At 38.1% G+C, this 24,508-nt stretch overlaps 1 protein-coding gene across 3 annotated transcripts in view; it reads right to left on the minus strand.

The window, feature by feature from the left end:
- The window catches only part of INO80 (INO80 complex ATPase subunit), a 132,518-nt gene that overhangs the window by 45,502 nt on the left and 62,508 nt on the right, over positions 1-24,508 (minus strand). For all 3 annotated transcript variants that reach the window (XM_032418101.1, XM_032418102.1, XM_032418103.1), the window contains 7 exons: positions 23,820-23,905; positions 19,972-20,139; positions 19,622-19,755; positions 18,052-18,119; positions 17,261-17,354; positions 16,317-16,488; positions 24-164 (listed from right to left, as the gene is read on the minus strand). In XM_032418101.1, coding sequence (XP_032273992.1) covers positions 24-164; positions 16,317-16,488; positions 17,261-17,354; positions 18,052-18,119; positions 19,622-19,755; positions 19,972-20,139; positions 23,820-23,905 — 863 coding nt within the window. The remainder of the gene's footprint in view (positions 1-23; positions 165-16,316; positions 16,489-17,260; positions 17,355-18,051; positions 18,120-19,621; positions 19,756-19,971; positions 20,140-23,819; positions 23,906-24,508) is intronic.

The following is a 24,508-nucleotide window of genomic DNA, read 5'->3' on the forward strand; positions in this document are numbered from 1 at the left end:
CTCTTCCCTCCTGTGGCACTTACTCGTGGACTGGCCACACACAAAAAAGATGGCAGTTCAGTGAGCAGGCAGCAACGAAGCGAGGAGGTAGCTGATCTCCGCTGATGGATGACCTGGTCTGAGTAGCCACTCACTGCTTTACAGTGGCTGCTGAAAACCAGAGACTACAAAACAGAAACGCAAATTAGTGCCACTGGCAAGTATGTTTAATGCAAGCAAAATGGAAAAAATGTCAAATATTAAACATCTGACTTAAACACATTCTTCTTAGTGAATATTAATTCTAATAAACAATAAACCAGTATTTAGAACCAAATGTATAATATAGCCAAAGCTCATGTTAATTTTAAACCATGGTTTTATTAATATACTGTAAGCCAAGTGGCATTTCTAATTCTACCTTTTTCTGGAAGAGATACTGTTAATTGTAAATAGTTAGAACATAATTTTCATTAGACAAAACAACGTATATGTGGGGGCAAGTCTGGTTCATTGGTTACACCATGGATGCAAACTCACATCTTAAATTAAAAACATGATGGCTAACAATATTTCCTTCTAAATTTTTCTTCAAGGCCATTTTTTTTTAAGTGATTTTCTTTTTCTTTTTTTTTAAAAGATTATTTACTTATTTATTTATTTATTAGAGAGTGAGCAGGAGAGAAACAGCATGAGAGGGGAGAGGGTCAGAGGGAGAAGCAGGCTCCCCACTGAGCCGGGAGCCCGATGTGGGACTCGATCCCAGGACCCTGGGATCATGACCTGAGCTGAAGGCAGTCGCTTAACCAACTGAGCCACCCAGGCGCCCTTTAAGTGATTTTATTTTTAAGTAATCTCTACAACCAACATATGTGGCTCAAACTTACAACCCCGAGACCAAGAGTTGTATACTCTACTTACCGACTGAACCAGCCAGGCATAAGGCACATCTGTTTAGCATCACACATGTATATTAACAGTGCATGTACAGCTGACCTTTGAAGAACATGGGTTTGAAATGTGTGGATCCACTTATACATGGGTTTTTTTTCCAAAAATAACTCAACAATACTGTAAATGTATTTTCCTTATGATTTTAGTAACATTTTCTTTAGCTTACTTTGTTGTAAGAATACAGTATATAACACATATACAAAATATGTGTTAACTGGCTGTTTATGTTATTGGTAAGGCTTCCTGTCAACAGGAGGCTGTTAGTAGTTAAGTTTTGGGGGGAGTAAAACGTTATACGTGGATTTTTGACTGCAGAGAGGGTCAACATCCCTAACCCTGGCGTTGTTCAAGAGTCAACTATAGTTCTAGCAAGGTTAGCTGTTTCATTTATTCAGTGACATCAATACAAGTGGTCAGGAAAAGAAAACAATATTGCTTTAGTTCTTTTATCTGACCATTTTTAAAAAAACAAATTCTTCATTTGTATTACATTATCAATACATTTTAACAGACTAAAAGCTCATAGTAAAGCTTCAGTTTATAAGCTTTCGTGAGAAAGATTTTTTTAAAAGTATGGAATGTTGGGGCGCCTGGGTGGCTCAGTTGGTTAAGCATCTGCCTTTGGCTCAGGTCATGATCCCAGAGTCCTGGGATCAAGCCCCTCAACAGGCTTCCTGCTCAGCGGGGAGCCTGCTCCTCCCTTTCCTCCCCACTAGTGCCCTCTGTCGCTATCTCTGTCTCTCTCTCTCAAAATAAATAAATCTTTTAAAAAATTTTTTTAAAAGTATGGAATGTTCACATAAAAGAATCTGTCAGTGGGATTACAGTGTTCTTTACTGCAGATGCAATTCTTTCTTCAGTGCAATGTTAGACATTTTATCTTTGGATCTTCATTCTTGATTACTTCACTTTTTTCTTTATTGTTTTCTCAGATAAGGCAGGTTGGTAACCTAAACAACTATACAGATGAAGATAATACATACACAAGGTAGGCAAATTTCTACATTGGTACAAGGTCAAGAAAACAAACTGCAAGATGAACAGTAACCAGGACTCTGTACAGAAGAATAGTTACAATTCCAGTACCAAAAGCTTCCAGGACCAAATCTCTTCAAGGCTTCTTTGTTCAGTAAGTATCTTTTCCCAAAGTAAATGGGCTCTTCAGGATCACACTTTGAGAGAAGCCATCTTAAGTTGTCTACCAGGATATGTGTATCATAATCTGTTTTCCAAAAACCAATCAGCATTTTCTGAATAATGGTCATGAACAAACTGAAAGGCCTGAACTGTTTCTAGGAGAGTTGGGCTGTCTCCAGTGGTTTCTAACCACACTGTATGGAAGTCTTTACAATGCTTTATTACAACATTAGGTCCACGTAGCTTTGACATGTTTGATATTTTCCTCTAGATGTGGATGTCCCTGTCGTTACCCAGAAAAGAATTTTAACCTTCTGATAGTTTTTCAATAATATCTGCGTTCTCATCTTTATGTTGGCTAGCATCTGCATTGAAGTTCATCCGCCTCGATGTCCATTACCTTCTGAATGCCTAGTGTAAGGATCATTACAAAGATTATTAGACCAGGTATCAACCTGTTCTTCCAATACTAGATACTGGATAGGTAAGAACATACACTTAAAACAATCCTATGGTAATGCACAGATGAAGATAGTCAATTCTCTTGTTTTCTGCAAGCACATTTTCTATTATTGGTGGTAAGCACCCTTGCCCCTCCTAGGGGGTGGAGAGATGCTCATGTCATCGAGCTACAGTAGTAGCTCAGGACTGCTAGTTAGGGTGTCTACTGCCACTCAGGGGGCTGAGGCAGCAGCAGTAGCTGACCTGAACACCTCTGAACTGCTTACTAACTTCTAAAGAGCAGTAACTAAACAATGTCTCTGCCAGGGATCTCTTAAAATCACCCTCATTTTAAGTATTCTCAAATGGCAAAATTCAACAAAGCCTGTTTCTTACTTCATTCCTAGAATATAAAGGTAAAAGATGAAAGAATGAACATTTCCTTCAATTATTTTCTCTTCAACATTATAGTTATTAGTAAGAAAGAGTTACAACAGTCACTGTAGGGAGTCCTTTTAACACAGTATGTTATTTGTGACACCTTTCCGGAAAAAGTCTAATGATAATTCTACTCCCAGGGGTGGTCATTCCCAAATAAAACATGTTCACTTGTCTTACATGAGCTAGGTTAAAATGATATTCTCACTGGAAGTCATTAAAGGCAGGGTGATTTGTAGCTTTGATTTTAGATTAGAAAAAAATTCACTAGCTCAAAATGCTCATACACAGCCTTAGCTTTAGAGAAACCCTGACCACCTCTCCAGCATATTTTACTCAGTCTATACTTTTCTACATTATTTTCTCTTAACCTTGGTTCCATCAATTCTTCCTTAGGATAGGTGGTCCTTAATACCACATTACCCACATTCCTTTCACATAATGACATGAACTACTAGACACTGCTACCTACAAAAAAATTTAATGCTTCACACAGAAGAACACAAAGGACACCTTAAACACCACTGCATAAGATGCCTGGGTGAGCAGGTGAAGGAGGGACAGAAAAGAAGTTTCATTACTGCTTTAGTCTGTTTGGGCCTAGAACAAATTAGAAAAAAGACACAGAATGTCACACTACGGGAGACATGATTTGGTTATGATGTGGGCACAGGTTCTGCTGTTCTGTTGTCCCTTCCTCATGCTCTTGAAGGTCTTCATTACCCTGTAGGCACTGGCAGCTATATGTGTCTTGCTACCAGAACGACTACATGCACACAGCAGAGAAGTTAGGCTTTTGTCTTTTGGCACTACACAAAAGTCTCAATGGAAAGTAAGTAGGGCAGGAAGATAGGCCCCACACCTGTAAACTTCTTGCCACAGTATAGCACAGAAAACACACAGATGTTTTTCCCCTCAGATATAGACTTACCCACTTAACAAGGGGCCATCCTTTATTCTCCATGTCTTGTTTAAAATTAAAAGGAACATTTATGTTACCATTAGGTCTTCATTACTCAAATTAATTTTCTGCTTTTGTTCTTAAAGAATACATCAAACATAGGTATAGAGAAAAGGTCTCACTTTATTATTATTATTATTTTGCTTTTTAAGCTTTTATTTTAATTCCAGTTAGTTAACATACAGTGTTATATTAGATTCAGGTGTACAATATAGTGATTCAACATTTCCATAAATCACCCGGTGCTGTCATGACAAGTGCACTCCTCACCAACCTTCCCCCCAACCCCCTTCCCCTCTGGTAACTGTCAGTTTGTTCTATAAAATTAAGAGTCTGTGAGGAAAGGTCTCACCTTAAATGAAAGGGTGTAGTGTTTATAGATCAACTGCTAGACTAAATGGATTCTATTTTCAGGTATTTTAAGTGACCAAACAAAAAGAGAGAAAATAAAGCACAGAAAAACCCTGAATACAATGGCTTCCCAGAGTTTTCCACAAGGGGCGTTGGCAGCTTTCATGATCTCAGGAAATAATAACATATATAAATACTCTAGTTGCAAATTAACATTTAGCAGATGAGTTTTTTAAAACCTCCTGTTTGGGATTCTTCATCAATAGCCAGTCAAAGCTCTCTAAGCATAAAATAGAGAACAGTGTTTAAAACTTAAACATACACCACTCTTTTCAAAAACAATTCTTTATGTTTAGATCCTTTTGCATATTTTAAATTGCAAAATCTGAACTGCCCCCAATTTTTATGACCTAGCTCACAAAAGCTGTGGAGTATGTAAAGCTTTTGACACACATGATGCCTAAGTGGCTATTACCATAACAACAGTTCCACTGAGACAGATACAGGAGATGGAATCAATGCTGGTACAGGTTTCCCTTGCTACCCGAATGTAGAGAATTCCTCTGAAAACTTTTGTAAGCTGAAATAGCATAAAGCAAAGAAGCAATTACAATTAAACTCTATGGAAAAATTTTTGAGCATTCCCAGACCCCCCAAAATAACTCTTTTCAGCTTTTCCGATACCTTAGGACACACCTTGCTAACAGATGCACAAAATAAACTGAGATACAGCACAGACGCACACAGACATGGCTGAAAGCTATGGCAGCTGGATGCTGAGTCTAGTGCCTGGGCAGGGAGCTGGGCCGTGCTGCTCTCACTGCTCCGGTGCACAGGGCTCTGTAAGGGCTCCTAAATGCTGAATGCTACTTCCGCTTTTTGCCTTTTTTTGGAAAAAGCAAAAGTCCTCTTCAGATCTCTTTTGATTAGTGAAACAGGTATGAATGTAGGTCCTTCTTAAAAGCCAAGTGGCATAACCGTGAATTTTTGAAAAGAGGGGGACACCCTGTACTCTGCTTCTGCCAATCATCATTTTTAACTGGATATAGCATAAAATCTGCTTTGCCTCCCCAAAAGATGACTACATGGTATATATCCTACAGATTCTGGATTTTCTTTATTCTTCTAAGCAAAACAAGATTAAAATATGTGTGAAACTTGTACTCTTTAACCCCTACAAAACTGTACAAGAAAGGAGCTCTGCCCAGAGCTCACAGTGGGGAAGGAGGTGTGTGAGATTGAATTTATGAAAAATTTGAACTAACTACTATTCCTTCTTAAAATTCTCACCAGTACAGCCGAGTGGAACACAATAAAATTCAGTGGAACACAGTGAACCATGCTGGCTTTTGTTTCACAAGTATCACAAGAGAAAAAAATATCAGACAAGCATTCATGTCAAGTAAGAGAGTTTAAAAGACCCTAAACTTTGTTTAAAACACCTCTAAATGTCATCCGATCTGTATCCTTAGCCTAGTTCCTTAGTTCCTTCACGTGTATTTATCATCCCAAAGCTAGTATTATGAGAATAGTACTTCCTTGAACTCTGTAACACAGAATTCGAACCTAACATTCACTGCAGAGTGAGAACAAGGGTTTTACAGGCACCCCTGGGAAAAAAGCTTCTCACTGTCCAGATTCATTCATATCCACGGTGGTAAAGAAGAAGGTGAGGACTGGGTTAGATCGCTGGATGACTCAGTAGTATGGGATATGAGATAGCTTACCAGGAACAAGATGACAACATGTAGCTAAGTCAACACTCATTACTTGTCTTCCCAGAGGAATAAGAACAAAGCCTTTACCTGGATCCAATGATAGGAAGCTGTATTTAGGAGACAGGCTGCTGGAACAATAACTACTACTCTTCATAAAACAAATGAAGGCACAGAAAAGAATGAAGAATTTTCTGCAATAAGAGGACAAAGCTGCATGTGGAAAAATTAATTCAAAGCTAATTTGGTAGCTTTAAAAGAATTTTATCGGGCGCCAGGGTGGCTCAGTTGTTAAGCATCTGCCTTCGGCTTAGGTCATGATCCCAGGGTGCTGGGATCGAGCCCCATGTCAGGCTCCCTGCTCAGCGGGGAGCCTGCTTCTCCCGCTCCCTGCTTGTATTCCCTCTCTCGCTCTCTGTCAAATAAACAAACAAACTCTTTAAAAAAAAAAATAAAGGAATTTTACTTGAAATTATTATTTGAATAGTACAAGAGAAAGAATTCTACACTTGCTTCCAATTTTAGCATTTCCCGTGGTCTTTGCTCTCAGGTCTATCCACTCAAGAATAATCCCAAGGGTGCCTGGCTAGCTCAATCAGTAGAGCATGCCACTCTTGACCTCTCAGGGTTGTGAGTTTGGGCCCTATGTTGGGGGTAGAGATTACTTAAAAAAGGCAGAGGGGTGCCTGGGTGGCTCAGTCATTAAGTGTCTGCCTTCGGCTCAGGTCATGATCCCAGGGTCCTGAGATCGAGCCCCACGTCAAGCTGGCTCCCTGCTCCGCGGGAAGCCTGCTTCTCCCTCTCCCACTCCCCCTGCTTATGTTCCCTCTCTGGCAAATAAATAAATAAAATCTTAAAAAAAAAAAAAAAGAATAACCCCAAACTTCATCTTTAAAAACTGATCTTGAACATAGAATCACTTGTATATTTTTCCATCAAAACTTTGTTGTTTTAAAGATTTTATTTTTTTAAGTAATCTCTACACTCAATGTGGGCTCAAACTCACAACATCAAGAGTGGCACGCTCCACTGGCTGAGCCAGCCAGGTGCCCCACTTCCATTAAAACTTTGAAACAAAATTTGTATTTACTTTGCATAGTAAAATAAGCCTATTCCACTTTTTAGGACCACAAAAGAAAGCAAAGCAAAGAGCTGGAGAAATAACATCTCTTCATAAATAATCAAGGTTACCTAATCAGAATTAAGTTGGCAAATCAAATGAACATGCAAGATACAGAATACAACACAGACTGCAATGAAAAAATTTTGCTTACAAGGACTTAGAGCTTATGAGCAATGAATTCCCGCTGAAGATGAAAGCCAGACATTTTCCTGTATTTAATATCCTCCCCAGCTGAAGTTTGCTGTGGCTAATAAAATTGTGAACAAGACGAGTGACAGAGTGTAGGGAGAGATACCAACATTCTTTAATCAATTTAAGAACATTTATGATGTCACAGTCAGAACCCATCAATAGCCTAGGCCAAAATCTCAGAACTAGGAATACCACAACAAACTTTATAATGAAATAACTAATTTAAAGGTATCAGCCCAGCAGTAAGAGGCTCTGGTCATTTTAAGATATGTTCACAAATTCTTTGGTAACTTTCTCTTCAAAAGGCAGAACCTAGTTCCTTCCCCTCTCCTAGCGTGACTCCCAAAACTAGATCATAAAAGGCACTGTGCCTCTTCCTTGCTTGCCCTCCCCCCCGGGATCACTTACCCTGGGGAAAGCCAGCTGCCATGTCATGATACTCAAGCAGCCCCATGGAAAAGTCCACACAGCAAGGAACTGAGGCCTCCAGCCAATAGCCTGCATCAACTTCCTAGGCATGTAAGTAAGCTACTTTGGAAGTAGATCCTATGGCTCTAGTCAATCTTTCAAATAACTGTAACCTTAGCTGACGGGAACTTTGTAAGATTTTCTGAGCTAGAACCACCTACCTAAGTTGCTCCCAAGTTCCTGATCAACAGAAACTGCAAGGCTAAAATAACTGACGTACAATAAAATCAATGAGTGACCAAACAAGTTACCAATCCCACATTTCTTAAACTCCAAGGGAATGTTAGAACTCTTCACAAAATTCTATTTTAAATACTGATGTTGTAATTTTAGGCTGGGGGACATTCCCTCAGATGAGAATACACACCAAGTTCCAAAGGGAAAACCAACACAAATACAAAGCACCACTATTAAGTCATTCAGGAAACATTTACTTTTTTGTGCACAAGACCGCAAAGACAAGAGGGACTATATAAAATGTCCAAACACCTGAACTGTGTTCTCACTTGGGGAAGAAAAAGGAATGATAAAAAAATAAAAATAAAAAATAAAACGACAAAACTGCTTAGTAACACTTTTCTTTTTTTTAAAAAAGATTTTATTTATTTATTTGACAGAGAGAGAGACAGCGAGAGAGGGAACACAAGCAGGGGGAGTGGGAGAGGGAGAAGCAGGCTTCCCGCGGAGCAGGGAGCCCGATGCGGGGCTCTATCCCAGGACCCTGGGATCATGACCTGAGCCGAAGGCAGAGGCTTAATGACTGAGTCACCCAGGCTCTTTCTTTTTTCATGTTAAGCTTAGTTTCAGAGCTTCTAGAAATAGTGAAACTTTCTCTGTGGAAGAGAGTACCTTTCCGTTAATTAATTTCCGTTAATACCGTTCTACCAGTATTCACTGGAGTTTTCTACCATATAAAAAGGGTAGTTAACCACTTTGCAATCCCACCAATTGTCTCTCTTGCATGTTCAATTTCCTTCTTCGTGGGCTTTTTCCATTTTAGTCTTCAAATCTGAGTCTCCTCTCCCCTACAAATTCAACTTTGACTTAAACCCAGTGTCCCTCCTTAAATACCTCCCTATTCTTTTTTTTTTTTTAAAGATTTTATTTATTTATTTGACAGAGAGAGACACAGCGAGAGAGGGAACACAAGCAGGGGGAGTGGGAGAGGGAGAAGCAGGCCTCCTGCGGAGCAGGGAGCCCGATGCGGGGCTCGATCCCAGGACCCTGAGTTCATGACCTGAGCTGAAGGCAGACGCTTAACGACTGAGCCACCCAGGCGCCCCCTCCCTATTCTTCTTTTTAACTGTCACACTTCATTGAACACTTCATGTGCTCTCCACACTTTCTAACCAGAATCTCTCTCCCTGTAAATCCCTGCATCTGGGCCTTCTGTGTTCTATCTACACTCACAACAACAAAAGCTACTAATCTCATCCCTATGTATTTGCTTTAAACTTAATATAGAATTAATCATTCTCTTGGATCTTCTCTTGAATTCTGGGTTTTGGAAGTGATTCCTTCACTGACAATGCTCATCCATATCAAATCAATCAGAGTCCCTTGACCCTTTCTTGAAGATTTATTTATTTATTGGGGGGGGCGGGCAGGCAGAGGAAGAGGAAGATAGAGTCTTATGTAGACTCTGCATGGGGCTTGATCTCATGACCCTGATATGACAAGCAGAAATCAAGAGTCGGGGGCTTAACCGACTGTGCCACCCAAGAGCCCCACTGACCCTTTCTCTATAATCGTTCAGTTACTACCATTTCTGTTGAGTCCTTAGTACCTGATACTTGCAACCTTGTTTAACAGACTCCTTAATATGGACCCCTGGTGTCTCATCTTTCGTGACACCACACTCTGAGATTAATCTTCATCAAATACCAATGACCGAGATCCCCACTGGTGTGCTCAGTGATCTGAGTGATTAAATGGCCTTCGTGAAACTGGCTATCAGATTACTCCTTCCAATGGCTTGACAGTAGCCACCAAAAGTTTATTTCCCCAAGACTACAACTATAGCATCTATGTAATAACACAAGCCAAAAAGAGGCTGAAACTCCTGGTTTAATATCTAAACCCCAACAGACTGGCATTTAAAGACTCCTACAACTTACCTTACTAGCCCTTTCTTTTGTTTAGCTCCAGTGTTTAACTTGGAATATCCTTCCTCCTCCCCAGATTCCTATCACTTGAAGTCCAACTTAACACCATTTTAGGCACCTGGGTGGCTCAGTTGGTTAGGTATCTGCCTTTGGCTCGGGTCATGATCTCAGGGTCCTGGGATCAAGCCCCACGTCGGGCTCCCTGCTCAGCTCTAATAAATAAATAAAATCTTTAAAAAAAATAAAATAACACCATTTCTATAACAACTTCTTTGTCCATTTCATTCTAAGGTGATTTCCCATTCTGAACTTTACCACTAATCATCCACCACCAATCTGGCAATTAATCATGTCTTCTTTCAATTCTTGAGTCATTTTTGTTTTTAAAGTCTTTCTAAGAGGCGCCTGGGTGGCTCAGTTGGCTAAGCGTCTAGCTCTTGGTATTGGCTCAGGTCATGATGTCAAGGCCGTGAGACTGAGCCCTGTGTCCGGCTCTCCACACTCAGCTGGGAGTCTGCTCAAGATTCTCTCTCTCTCTCTCTCTGTGCACCCCCCCCACCCTGTGCTCTCCTTCTCTCAAATAAATAGATCTTTAAAAAAGTAAAAAATGAAGTCTTTTTAAGTTTGTGTGTTTTTACTACATGCATGAATGATTTTTCAAACCAGAAAACAGGGACCATGACTGTTAACACACCTTGCCCACAGCAGACACTGCTGACTAACAGGTTGGTAAACAACATTAATTACATATGCTCTCTGTGGGAGTAGACTGACATTGAGAGGAGGTGATTCTAAAGGTAGTCTGACCAGCAGAAAAAAGGAGCATCAGAGAACCCCTGATCATTAAGCCAATACCAAATTCTACCACCAGAGATTCATTCAATCAATAAATAAGTTCTTCTGACATATAGATTGATGCACCCATTCACTCCAATTGGCCTTGGTACTGAACAATTAAAAACAGCATGAAGAAAGAGAGAAGGGTGTGTGAAGAAAAAGGAGTACTTCCCCCAGTAAATACTGGGTCCTCCCCTCTATCACCATTCCTTACTCAATTAGGCTTCTTTTACTATCCAGACTAGTGGTCTACAAAGAAAGCTTCATATGCAAGATTCACAAGGTAAATAATATTAACATGTTAGGCTAAGTGTATCATTTTAAAGAAAATAATACACAGGTATAGTCAAAATGGATTAAACATATTTTAGTAACAGGGGGACATAACCAAAAAATTTGGGGACCAGTGGCCTATATATCTACAATGTTGAAGAGTTTAAAATAAGATTTATGAGCTGATTCTAAAATTTACATAAGAATGCAAAGAGCTAAGAACAGCCAAGGCAATACTGAAGGAAGATGAAGCTAGAAAATCTGTGCTACCAGTGATCACGACTTATTATGAAGCTACAGTTCATACACGGTGGTACTGGTTCAAGGATAGACAAATGGACCAATGGAACAGCAAAGAGCCCAGAAACAGACCCATACACATACAGCTACCTATTTGGCAAAAGTGATGCTGAGGGCAGTAAGGATGGTCTTTTCAATAAACGGAGCTGGGTAAAATCTCTATCTATATGCAAAAAAAAAGACAATCCTTAAAAAACAGACTAAAAAACCACCACGATTCCCTGTAGATTGGAATGTGAAAGGTAAATAAAAAAAAAAAAACTTATGGAGAAAAATATAGAGGATTACCTTCATGACCTTTGTATATAGGCAAAGATTTCTTCAACAGGACACAAAAATGCTAACTATTTAACAAAAGACACCACTGAGAGTGCAAAAGTAAGCTACAGAGTAGAAAATAATCTGTAATACATAAGGACTACAAATCACTACGAAAACACAGACAGCCTCATAGAAAAATAAGCAGTATCTTGAATAAGAATTCATAAAGGAGGTTATCCAAATGGCTAATAAGCATTAGGAAAGGTATTCAATATCATCAGTCATAAGGGAAATGTAATTTAAAGCCACACAGAAAGGCTACTAAAATGAACAAATAATACAACATTCTGGCAAGGATGTGGACCAATCAGAACCTCTCATATGCTGTTAATGAGAGTGAAAACACTGGTGCAACTGTTTGAATTTTCACTAAAAGATCTGTACGGTAATACAACAGTAGTATTTGTAACAAGAGAAACTAGGAATCACCCAAATATTTGCCCACAGTAACTCTTGGGAAGGCAAGGCAGTGGAGAGGAAAAGTGAATGGAAGTGGACACAAGGGACTTCTGGAATAGAGTTCCAGTAGTGTTTGTGAAGTAACAGCTGTATGTACACTTACGATTTGTGCACTTTCCTATATGCATGTTAATATCTCTAGAAGGACAGCCAACACAACAAAAGAGAAGATATAAAAAGTTTTATATGCTATACTTATTTTTTCTCTCTAATCTACTTGGCTTGTTGTCTACTAAAGCAAAGCAAATGCTCATTTTTTCAGAATCAAGTTAGCTGCTTCTTAGAATCATGAGTTCAAATAGTTGCTAATTAATTCTCTTAGAAAAAAAAAATTTTTTTTAACTTCCCTAATAACTTCGTTAGGGTACTGGTTATCACTCACGAATTTTCTTCCTACTCACACAATCTTTAAAGATGGACTCCACATTTATGTCAGTCCTTTTCTAATCTTTCAAGACTTTTCTCATCCTTCCTAAGTTTGTAATTCATCATTTGAATTACAGCAAATATCTCAAGTTATACTGTCAGGACATTTACTGAAAATAGTAAGCATAGTTAGTTATAAGTCTATTTCCTGGGAAAACAAAAAACTCTGATTCCACAGTAGTAGGATCCCTATTTAAACAAAGTGGTCTTCCACAGGATTTGTAAATTATATTAACAATGCCAGAACTGTTTTTTTAGACCTCAAAAACAGCAAACAAGTCTTATCAGGAATGATAGGCACAAAGCAAACATGATGAATTTATCCCACACATAAGAGCCCAAGACCTTGTATTTAAAACTAATTGAAAAACATCAGCACAACAGATAATTATTACATTGAAGTCTTAGCACTGTTAACTAATATTTGATGTTTTCTTTTTAAAAAAGACTCATTTTTGTCAATTTTTTTTAAAATGAAAAACTGGCAGGATCAGAGTAGACTATGAAATTTCAAAGTGTGGTTTTGATGTCTGTATGTATGCTAAAATTATCATGCGTCTTAAGTTTTAACTTTTATATTCTTAACTAATGAGTTTTGGAAATCTGTTCTAAAGGATTAGGTGTCCAAAATTTCATTCTCTACTCTTCTTTGCATAACAGACAAAACCAATGTTCTCTAGATAAATTAGATAAATGTTTCTTGACTAAGAAAAACTCAGTTCAGAGAAACCAGTGTGAGAAATAGGACAGTAGTGGTGACAGGCACCTTCTAACAAAGCCATTCTTGGGGGGATAGTTCCCATAATAAACTACTTTGCTCAAGTTTGGATCAGCTGGGTTCTTTCAAAATTAATTATCTTTATTTAACAGGGATATAACAGGTAGATACCAGAATATACTAAGACAGAGATGGACCTTGACTACTAACTACAAGTCAGGGTAACTACACAGTGAAATGTGCATTCAGCTCTCTGAGCAATTTCTGAAAGTGAGACTCTTCCTTAAGTTCCAAATGTCAGTTTCGTTCTTTTGACTATTAAAAAGAATGATCCAGAATCTTCTACATGGTGACTCTATTTATCTAGTCCTCTGACTATCCTAATATTATGAGGTCATATAATGCCGTATTTTTCAAACTGTGATTAGTGAGGGTCATGAAATCATTTTTTAGTAGGTTCTAACTAACATTAAGAAAAAAAAGAACTAAAAAAAATCAGAGTACATTGTACATGAAGGTTAGGTTAAGTATAGTCTTGTGAATATTTTGTTATAAAAATTTATGTATGTATATGTAGTATTTCCTGTATCTACATACTTACCAGGTGGTGATAAAAAAATATTCTTAAAAAAATATTCTTGAGTTATGGTCACACTTCAAAAGCCACAGATATAATGGGCTTTATTATATTTTTATTAATTGTTACATATGAAGTCTCAACAAAATAATTCTTTATTCAGAAGTTAGGTCAATCTTTAAGACTAGATATCATATAAAGACCATTCTGCTTAGTTGAAAGCAACAATTTCTTATAACAGATCAACAAACTCTGGCAAAATACACTGCCTGGTTGATATTTTAATATATACATGTTGGAGATAAGGGTGATGAGACCAAAAGCAGAGCAGTGTTTCTACATACACAGAATTAGCTTCCAGCTACCCCTGACCTACTGGTTGTGTACATGGTAAGCCCCTATGAGAGCATATGTCCATTCACAACATGAAATAAAATTAAAGAGGAAATGAAAGTGAATCTAACTTCAATTAGATAACCTTACAGATTTCACTACCAACTTCCCATAAGGCACATGACCCACATCTGAATTTCTCAGGAAATTCATTAATTGATACAAGGACCTCACTGAACAGATACAATGAATATACTACTGTATTTTCAGAAAGCAGAAGAATACAAATAAGGGAAAGAGGATCTCTGAGTGTTAAGAAAGTTGCAGGTATCTACATAAGAAGGCATAATAAACCCTTAGGAGAATGGTGCTTCTTGTACCAAAGTAAAACTAGCAACAACTTGGGGCACCTGGTGGGCTCAGATGGTTAAGCGTCTGCCTTCAGCTCAGGTCATGATCCCAGGGTCCTGGGATCGAGTCCCACATCGGGCTCCCTGCTCCACAGGGAACTTGCTTCTCCCTCTCCCTCTACTGTTCCCCCTGCTTGTGCTCTCTCGCTCTATCAAATAAATAAATAAAATCTTTAAAACAAAACAAAACAAAACAAACTAGCAACAACTTATAACTATAGTAATATAAATTACCAAATGTAGGTGGACCAGTCTATAGGAAGTTAAGCAACTCTTGACCAGTTACAGCAATATTTCACCAGACGGAAGTCACCCCATCACCACTGACTACATTATTCCAACAGGACTGGAACCTAATTCTATTCTCCTTTTTGCATTACCGATCTTCTCTCCAGAGTCCAAAAAAGCACATGGAGCAATGCTTGAGAAACCAATTTGGAAAACAGAAGGAAGTCGTATGAGTTCTTCAGTGTACAGGGGACAAATACCAGATCCCACCAAAGAATATCCAGCATTCAATAGCAATTAACTGTAAGACTAACAACCCACTAAATTTTTTAAAGGACACAAGGAAAATGCCCTGCCTTCTTAACTTTTAATTTTCTTGAAGGACCGTAACATATAAATATACAAATCTCTTTTCAAAACTCTCCAGTGTTACCATTTCAATCTGAATAAAATCTAAATCCTTGCAAGACCTGATGATGTCCTTATGATCTGGACCTACATCTACAACGTTATTTCCTGTCACTTTCTCTCTTACCTACTCTACAATGGCCAGAACAATCATATGAAAAAGTGTTCATCATTATTTTTCATGGAAATGCAATTTAAAATTGAGATAATGCGGTAACACTATAAATGCAACAAAATGGACTGACGATATCAGGTATAGGCAAGGATGATGAACAGCAGCAAACTTCTCACATTTTGAGTAGGAGTATAAATTTCTAAAACCATTTTGGAAAAAGGCTTGGAAGGGGCTACTAAATCTAAACATACATATACCTGATGATACAGCAATCTCATTCCTAGATATAAACCCCAAAGAAATTAGTGCTTACATTTACCAAAAGACATGTACAAGAATATGCAATGCACTTTTATTTACAATAGCCCTCAAATGGAAGCAACCTAAATATCCACCAACAATAGCACAGGTTAATAAATTGTGGTCTATTCAGACAATGGAATACTTCATAGTATTACAAAAGAATGCTACAATGCAACATGGATGAATCTCACAGACATAATATTGAGGGAAAGAAGCTGGACACAAAAGTGCACATACTGGATAATTCCATTTACATTAAGGTCAAAACCAGGCAAAAATAATCTGTGGTGATAGAATAGTTGTTTTGTTGGTTTGTTCTGAAATGGAGGTATTAAATGGGAAGATGCATGAGGGAGACTTCTAGGTGCTGGAAATGTTCTATACCTTAATCTAGGTATAATCTAGTAGTTATGTAAGTGTATCCACATGGATAATTTCAAAGAGTTGTACATTTAAACTCCATGTAATTTACAGTAAAGTTATATACAAAATACATATTAAATATACACACATGCACAAACACGCACTATATATATATGTATATATATATATATATATATATACCCATACCCATACAAAATGTCTATGAAGTGATAGTGAGTTATAACTCAGTACACTGCTCCCACTCCTCTAGGAACTTGTGGCTCCATGAGGCCATCACTGACTTTATTATTACTTTTACTGACGCAAAGAGAAGGGAAGTGAGTACTACCACGGATAGCTGATGGTGAAGTAAGTGCTTACCTTTAACAAAGGGCAGCTGCAAAGGTTGGGAAAGGAGAGTGGAAAATTAACCCCAAGAAGGAAATCCTTGTTTCTCAGATATCTCTGCTGGCTCTCCCCTTCTGGCTCTCCCCAGGAGCGCAGCTGATGGAGCCTGTAGGAGGCTTTCAGAGACAGGAAAAGAGCTAACCATCTGAAACAGACCACAGCAGACATGCTTATTCAGTGCTCCATGGAGGTTTGAGGGTAGTTCAGAGCAGTGAGGAACCTTGTCTTTCATTCACATGTCTCTTTTGTACATCTTGAGCATTTTAGAAACAGTTCTTTCCTACTTTCAGATAAAGCCATTTCACACTTTTCTTCTATAAATTCTGTCTTTGGCTTGACTTGGTTTGCTACTATGAAAACTAAAATCCTCCATAAAGCTCCACTCAGTGTTAAAGAATATCTAACTCTATCACAAAAATTCTACTATAAAAACATCCTCATATTAGGGAGACAGCCTTTTCTAACAAGGTCACTGTTTATTACATAAATACAAAATAATAACGTAAGTGAAAACCATTATTCCAAAGGAAAAGAACACAGAACTAAGTTTCCCAGAATAGTTAAGGCAGGCTATGCTGCAATCACTACCAAGTAAAGGACTCACTAGCCACTCTCTGCCTGCAGAAGCAAATACAACATAGGAGACTAACTAGAAATTAAGGAGACTTAAAGACCTTCTGGTAGCATTTGGGGGTTGAGCCTAAATAATTTTTACTTCAGGTATATCATGAAGCATCATGCAATTATTAAATGATCAAAAGAAAATTATGATTCCCTTACAAAAATTTTTACTCTTAACGAGAAAAAAATAAGAGGCTTGCTAAGATAATACAATATAAAGTATTTAGTTTCACAGTTCAAACTCTCTCCCTGTTTATTCCCAACTGCTCTCTCATCAAATTAAGCAAACTTCTCACCTGGCCAAAAGTCCCTGAAGCATGAGGTTTTCCATTTCTGCTGGAGATACATCAATAAAGCGAAGGAAGGAGAAACAGCTTTCTTCATTAACACCTGGAATATCAAAGGACAAAGTTAAACCCAACACTAAGTCAAGAGATAATAGTCAACTAAAGCTACTAAACTGCTGTCTTTTTATTTAAGAATGAAAAGATATCTAAAGGTTTCAACCCAGCCACTATGATGGAAGTCAGGGTGTCATATTTTTGTACTACAATTGCAAGTGGGAGAGGCAGACCTATGAGATATGGCATACATGGACCCGAGTGGAGTTGGCTCATCAGCTACCTTTGGGCTTTTTGGATCCTTGGCTAATCATCTTTCTCTTTATATCACGGAAGGAAAAAGAAAAGTATAGAGTTAGAAGATTCTGAAATTTTGCCTAATACCAGGGACAATGCTCAAAGGTAAGCTGCTCCTTTCCCTTAGACTAAGGACGAAGGAACTAAGTCACATTAATGAAAGTCCAGCATTGTCTCTGTCAAGTTTCAAGGGTGTAAGAAACTCTTAAGAGGCAGGTATAAAATAAAGATGGAAGATCAATGTAATAGTTGTTAATTGCTTCCTGTTATAGCCACAAATCATAGCATCTATAGATGAAGACAACTAATTTACTTAAAGCTTATCAAGACTTATTAAGATCCAGCATGCAGGCAAAACCACTGCTAGTTGAGTATCAGTCATTCAGCAAAACAAAGACCATTCTGGTAAACCCTGGCATAATTTCTTTCCCAAAAATCAAAACACCTACCTTTTCTGTGAAAGAGAGACTGCTGGATATAGTCTGGTGCAAATGGAGAAAGAAGAACCCTTAACCACCTGTAAAATCAGTAAATAAAATAAAATAAATCCAAATATAAAAATATTGGGAACTAGATTAGAGGTCCAAAACTAAAAAGAATCTTTTAGATTTCAAACTGTTTTCTACTTTAAAGAGGTCTGTTGCCTTATTACCAGGCAAAAATCATGGCATAAATGTCAGACAGTACTAAGTAATTAATATAGATATAAGAAAGTAATACAAGTTCAAAGTGGTCTCATTTCATTTCAGAGAATCACAATTTAAAGCTCTAAGTTACCATATACCATATGAAACAAACAGCACTATAGCTCTGGTCTGTTTCCCCCTGCCCATCTAGTTGAGTAATAGTCTGGAGCTATCACAGACTATTTTTTTTTAAATATTTATTTATTTATTTGAGAGAGAGAGAGAGAGAGAGAGTGGGAGCAGGGGCAGGGGAGAGGGAGAGGGAGAGGGAGAGGGAGAGGGAGAGAATCTCCAGCAAACTCCTAGCTGAGTGGGGAGCCCGACATGGGGTTTGATCCCATGACCCTGCGATCATGACCTGGTCTGAGATCAGGAGTCGGACACATAATCGACTGAACCACCCAGGTGCCCCACAGACAAAGAAGTCTTAAAATTAAACCCAAGGGGTGCCTGGGTGGCTCAGTCGTTAAGTGTCTGCCTTCGGCTCAGGTCATGATCCCAGGGTCCTGGGATCGAGCCCCACATCGGGCTCCCTGCTCTGTGGGAAGCCTGCTTCTCCCTCTCCTACTCCCCCCGCTTGTGTTTCCTCTCTCGCTATGTCTCTCTCTGTCAAATAAATAAAATCTTAAAAAAAAAAAATTAAACCCAAGAAATGTGTCTCAACTTCAGTTTCATTAGGCTAAATATTGTTGATGATTATTTTGGTAATACTGCTTATATTATTTCTCTACAGAAAGAACTTTCTAAATCCATGATTCTCAAATGTTGATGTGCACAAGAATCCTTTGGGAGCTTGTTAAAAAAAATCCAGAAGCCAGGGATAGCCTCATTCCCAAGTGTAGAATGGACCTACACACATTTTCTGAATGGAATTGGTCTCTAGCATATTATATTAACAACCACTTCACCTTTAACCAAATCTGTCACTGCTGATTCTGGCAGGAAGGTAAATTTGATTAATCTGAAATCCAATCAGTTCTCCCACAAGTGCTATTCCAAGTATAAAATAAGCCACCGCAAAACAATTTCAGTACTAGAGCAGAGACATATGATGATCTCTCTTGGTACAAGTACACATTTGCACACATGTGCACATTTCTCAATCAGAAAAGCAACCAGAAGTGGCTAGAGCTATTAAGGTCATCCAATTAAACCCCGATACTGCACAGATTCCTACCACAACGTTCCCCAATAAATAGGTGTTCACCCTATACTTAAATACCTCATTGTTGGGGAACTCAAACACTCTCCACTAAACCCCCCAAATCACTAAGCCACAAAACCCCAAATTACAAAAACACCCCAGAGTGAACAGGTATTAATATTTGCTCACCTGTCACGTGAATGGTTGAAGACCCTGATTTGTCCATGACGGTAGATAAACTTTGAAATCTGGTATGGCTTTAAGGAAATATGAAATGGAGACCAAGTTTCTTGTCGTTCAAATAACTCTGGGTGATTACACACCTAAGAGGAAGGAAAATGACAAGACACCACTGTCATGTGCAGACATCACTCTCAGAAATCATGGGGAATCCCAAACCCTGAATGTTTGCTTTTGTGAATATATACTTTCTCATTTCCTCTCTTTTTAACAAATAGCCTTTATCTGACCTTGGTTAGAGCCTTTTTCTTGAAATGGGTTAATGAGACAACTCCAAGGCAGCTGACCTAAAATCTTACCTTCCTAAATTGCATGACCAGATTCATGAGGCTGCTGGTGGTGGTCTGTGCTTGCTGGGTAGAGCCCATAGAAGACTGCAATAAATCCTCAATAGAAATTTTGTTCTTTAGTGCCTGATATAGAAGCTTCTGTCGGCTGGTCAGCTGGCAATACATCAGAATCTCAATCTAAAAATCAATAAGGACATTTATATTTTGAAAACCAGTTTCTAAGAGAAATCAGTATCAGCCTAAGAAACACATGCAAGCCAGATTATGATTGAACAGACAATATACCTATCTCTAGAAACTCAGTATCTCTATAAGCCTGGGATGTGGCTAATTATCCAGAAAAATATTCTTTTCTTGACACTCTTCCCTGTCACTCACTTTACATGCTGTCCCTGAGAAATCTCTTCCATTTTCAATAGCACCGCTATCCATTGCAGTGACTTGCAAAAATATTTTCCCTACCATTCCCAGCCCCATATTTTTTCTTTTCTTTTTTTTTTTAAGATTTTATTTATTTATATTCATGAGAGACAGAAAGAGGCAGAGGGGGAAGCAGGCTCCATGCTGAGCAGGGAGCCCAACGTGGGGCTCGATCCCAGGACCCTGGGATCATGACCTGAGCCGAAGGCAGTCGCTTAACGACTGAGCCACCTAGGCGCCCCTTTTCTTTTTTTTTTTTTTAAGATTTTATTTATTGCGGCGCCTAGGTGGCTCAGTCGTTAAGCATCTGCCTTCGGCTCAGGTCATGATCCCAGGGTCCTGGGATAGAGCCCCACATCGGGCTCCCTGCTCCGCGGGAAGCCTGCTTCTCCCTCTCCCACTCCCACTGCTTGTGTTCCCTCTCTCGCTGTGTCTCTGTCAAATAAATAAATAAAATCTTAAAAAAAAAAAAAAAGATTTTATTTATTTCCCAGCCCCATATTTTCAACTACCCACTATAATGGTACCACTCAGAGAGTCAGTGGGGAAAAAAAATCTTTTCTATAATTTACTAAATTGATTAACAGCATTACCATTCACTCAGTTACCCAAAAAGAAATTTCAACCAGCTCTGATTTTTCTTTCTTTCTCATGCCCATGTTCTATCATTTCCTAAGTCCCGCAAATCCACCTGGAAATTAACCTCTAATTATCATCCTGACCACTCTCATTGTCTTACTGCAGACTCTCATCATACCTAATCTAGACTGCTACTATCTGAGGGGGTAAGGGGGAGTGTCTTCCTGCCTATAGTCTTTATTGGTTCTAAGAAACTTTCCATACAAGTCTTATAAGGTGATTCCAACTGCTGAAAAACCTTCAATGTACATTTATTGCCTATATTAACATACTAAAAATTCTCTGGTAGGCACAGAAGGTTTCCCATACTCTAACCAACCCTACTGTCCCAGTCTCCTCATCACCATGTCCTCCTATATACCCTAGCAACAATGCTCTGAGTAATGTTTGCTAAACATGCTGCATATTTGAACGTTGCTCTCCCTTTGTTCACCTTGCTCTTGTTGCCTAGCATCTGCTTCCTTACATATTTTCCTAGTAAATGCCAATTCATTATTCCAGACCTAGCTCACATGTCATCTCTGCTTTGATGCCTTCTCTAACCTTCCCTAACAGAACTACTCCCTTATCTGTGTTCCCATTATACTTCACATAGACAATCACTCTCTCTCTTATGATACAATATTAGTTAGTTATGTATTCATCTCCCTTGGAAATCTGAATGGAACCTGGACACTATATCTTTATATACCAATGGCTAGCAAGCAATTAGAGTTTAATAAAGAAATATATTATTTAAAAATAGATTAGAAACAATACTGATGTTTAAGAAATCTTAAGGAAAATACTATGCACAGTGATTAAACCATACTACATCCTCTGATCACCTCCATACTCACGACCAAATAACAGAAATTATGACACTGCTATCATTTTTTAAGCCCTTTCCGATATAAAAGGATTCACTGTTTTATAAAGTATTTTCCTTCTATCAGGTATTTCTGTGCAACACTGCTATTTAGTTATAATCAGCCAGTTTCACAAAATAGTCATCAAGATTTCTTTAAAAATAAATAAAACAAAGGTACAAAGGTACTTTTCACTTTAAAGGTGTACATCCCCACCACAATCTTTCAAGGAGAGTTACTAATTTCAAAATAATCTAACCTTTTGGCAGTGATAGAGGAGAACCACCTGATATTATCAAGAACACTGAAAGATGACTTTTAGGTAGAGAGTAGAATTGTGAGAAATAGGTGGAATCTATGGAAGATGGGGGAAAACTCTGAAGAACTGGGAGGAAAAAAGGAAGAAAGGAGAATATGGAGAGGAATCACAAGTGATAAGGAAAAAAACAACAGAAGTCTGGTAAGAGTAAAAAAAAAAGATATTTAGGGGCGCCTGGGTGGCTCAGATGGTTAAGTGTCTGCCTTCGGCTCAGGTCATGATCCCAGGGTCCTGGGATCGAGCCCCACATCGGGCTCCTGGCTCAGCAGGGAGCCTGCTTCTGCCTCTCTCCCTGCTCATGCTCTCTCTCTCTCTCTGTATCTCTGTGTCTCAAATGAATAAATAAAATTAAAAAAAAAAAAAAAAGATATTTATAAACCAAAAAAAATTTTTTTTAATTTAAGATTTTATTTTTAAGTAATCTCTATGCCAAATGTGGGGCTTGAACTCACAACCCCAAGATCTAGCGTTATATGCTCCACTGACTGAGCCAGCCAGGTACCCCAACAAACCAAAATTATTGGCTTAGTATGAGGAAAAAATATTAAAACCCAAAGCACATTAAACTTCTAAATCTAATTCTTAGTTTACAGAAATACAGGAGACCAGAGAACATGTTAGACAATACCACAATGATGCAATTAGCAAAATCCTACATGTGGGAAACTCTACAGGACAAATAACTCGGTTTCTTCAACAAGGAAAAAAAGTAGGGAGGGACGATAAGATTTATTAAGACACATATCACCCAAATGCTATGTGTGGGCCTTGCTTGGATTCTGATTTCAAAATCTTTAATTCTTTTTTTTTTTTAAAGATTTTATTTATTTGACAGAGAGACACAGTGAGAGAGGGTACATAAGCAGGGGGAGAGGGAGAGGGAGAAGCAGGCTTCCTGCGGAGCAGGGAGCCGGACGTGGGGCTCGATGCCAGGACCCTGGGATCACGACCCGAGCCGAAGGCAGATGCTTAACGAGTGAGCCACCCAGGCGCCCCAAAAATCTTTAATTCTTTAACAGAGAAAGAGAGAGGCAGGGAACAGAAGTTGGAGGGAGAATGAGGGAAGAGAGAGAAACAGACAAATGGGGATAGCTGAGCAATGACTGGATATGTGATAGTATAATGGGATTATTGTCTCCTTTAGCAGAGGTAATAATATATGGTTATATATTTTTTAAAAAGACTAAATTTTTAAAAAGACTAAATTTTTAAAAAGACTAAATCCTTAAAAAAAAGACTAAATATTTTAGAGATACAGATGAAAATATTTGTAAATGAAATAAAAGACATCTGGGACATGCTTCATAATTATCTAGAGGGATGGGGATGGAAATGAGTTAATCACTATTGAAGCTGTATGGTGGTTACAAGAGGATTCATTATACTATTTTTCTACTTTTGTAATGTCTCAAATTCACCATAATAAAAAGCATAAAACAAAAAGAAGAAAAAATATTACCTGCCTTGGTTGTTTGACTCATTTTAAGTCTTCTTTGATCCACTCAAGTTTAATGGTCTTCTCTCAAACTAATCACCCTTCAACTAAACATTTACCAAGTAATTTTTTTTTATCCTGGAACCCTAAGGTGGTGTCTATTAAGGCTTAAACTAATGAAGTCTTCTTTCCTTACCTTGTCAGACAATTCATTTTCTACATCTTTCTTGATTCTCCTCAGCATAAATGGCTTCAAGATCATGTGTAATCGAGAGAGTTGATCTGAAATGCCAGGAGGCCCCCCCGACAAATAATACATTATATTGACTTAACACAAACAAAAGAAATATCATGATCATCTCTCACTAAACTGTTCTTACACCTTTTGGCTTAGTGAACCTCTGAAAGAAGACTAAAACTTAATCTTTTTGTTAAGTAGGAAACCAAGGAGTCTGAATTTTCATAGCACCTGCCTATAGTCTATAGGGCAAATGCATTTTTCTATCATTTACTCAGACCAACAAGGACCCCTTTATTATTATTAGAATTCACTGTTAGAGTGTTCTAAGATCATTTTATCAATAACAGAGTTCTCATATAGGTGAATGAAGCTATCTGGGCCTCCCAGTGTTCCTCCAAAATCATTTTTCTAAGTATGTCAGTAAATTAACAAATTGTAATATACGAAATTACTTTAGGACTTTTCTAATAGTTGGTAGATGTCAGTTCATATCAATGTAATAAACACCTCGCAACTCTTATATTATTCATCAAGATCAAAAGTATTGATAAATAAGTTTTAAAATATTCACAGTAGAAACAAATCCTACTATAGGAAGAAAATAACAAAAATAACCCCTCTCATATTTGTTTTTATCACAGGAT

The sequence above is a fragment of the Phoca vitulina genome, unplaced genomic scaffold (assembly GCF_004348235.1).
Source record: "Phoca vitulina isolate PV1807 unplaced genomic scaffold, GSC_HSeal_1.0 scaffold20, whole genome shotgun sequence".
In the NCBI taxonomy this organism is placed as follows: domain Eukaryota; kingdom Metazoa; phylum Chordata; class Mammalia; order Carnivora; family Phocidae; genus Phoca; species Phoca vitulina.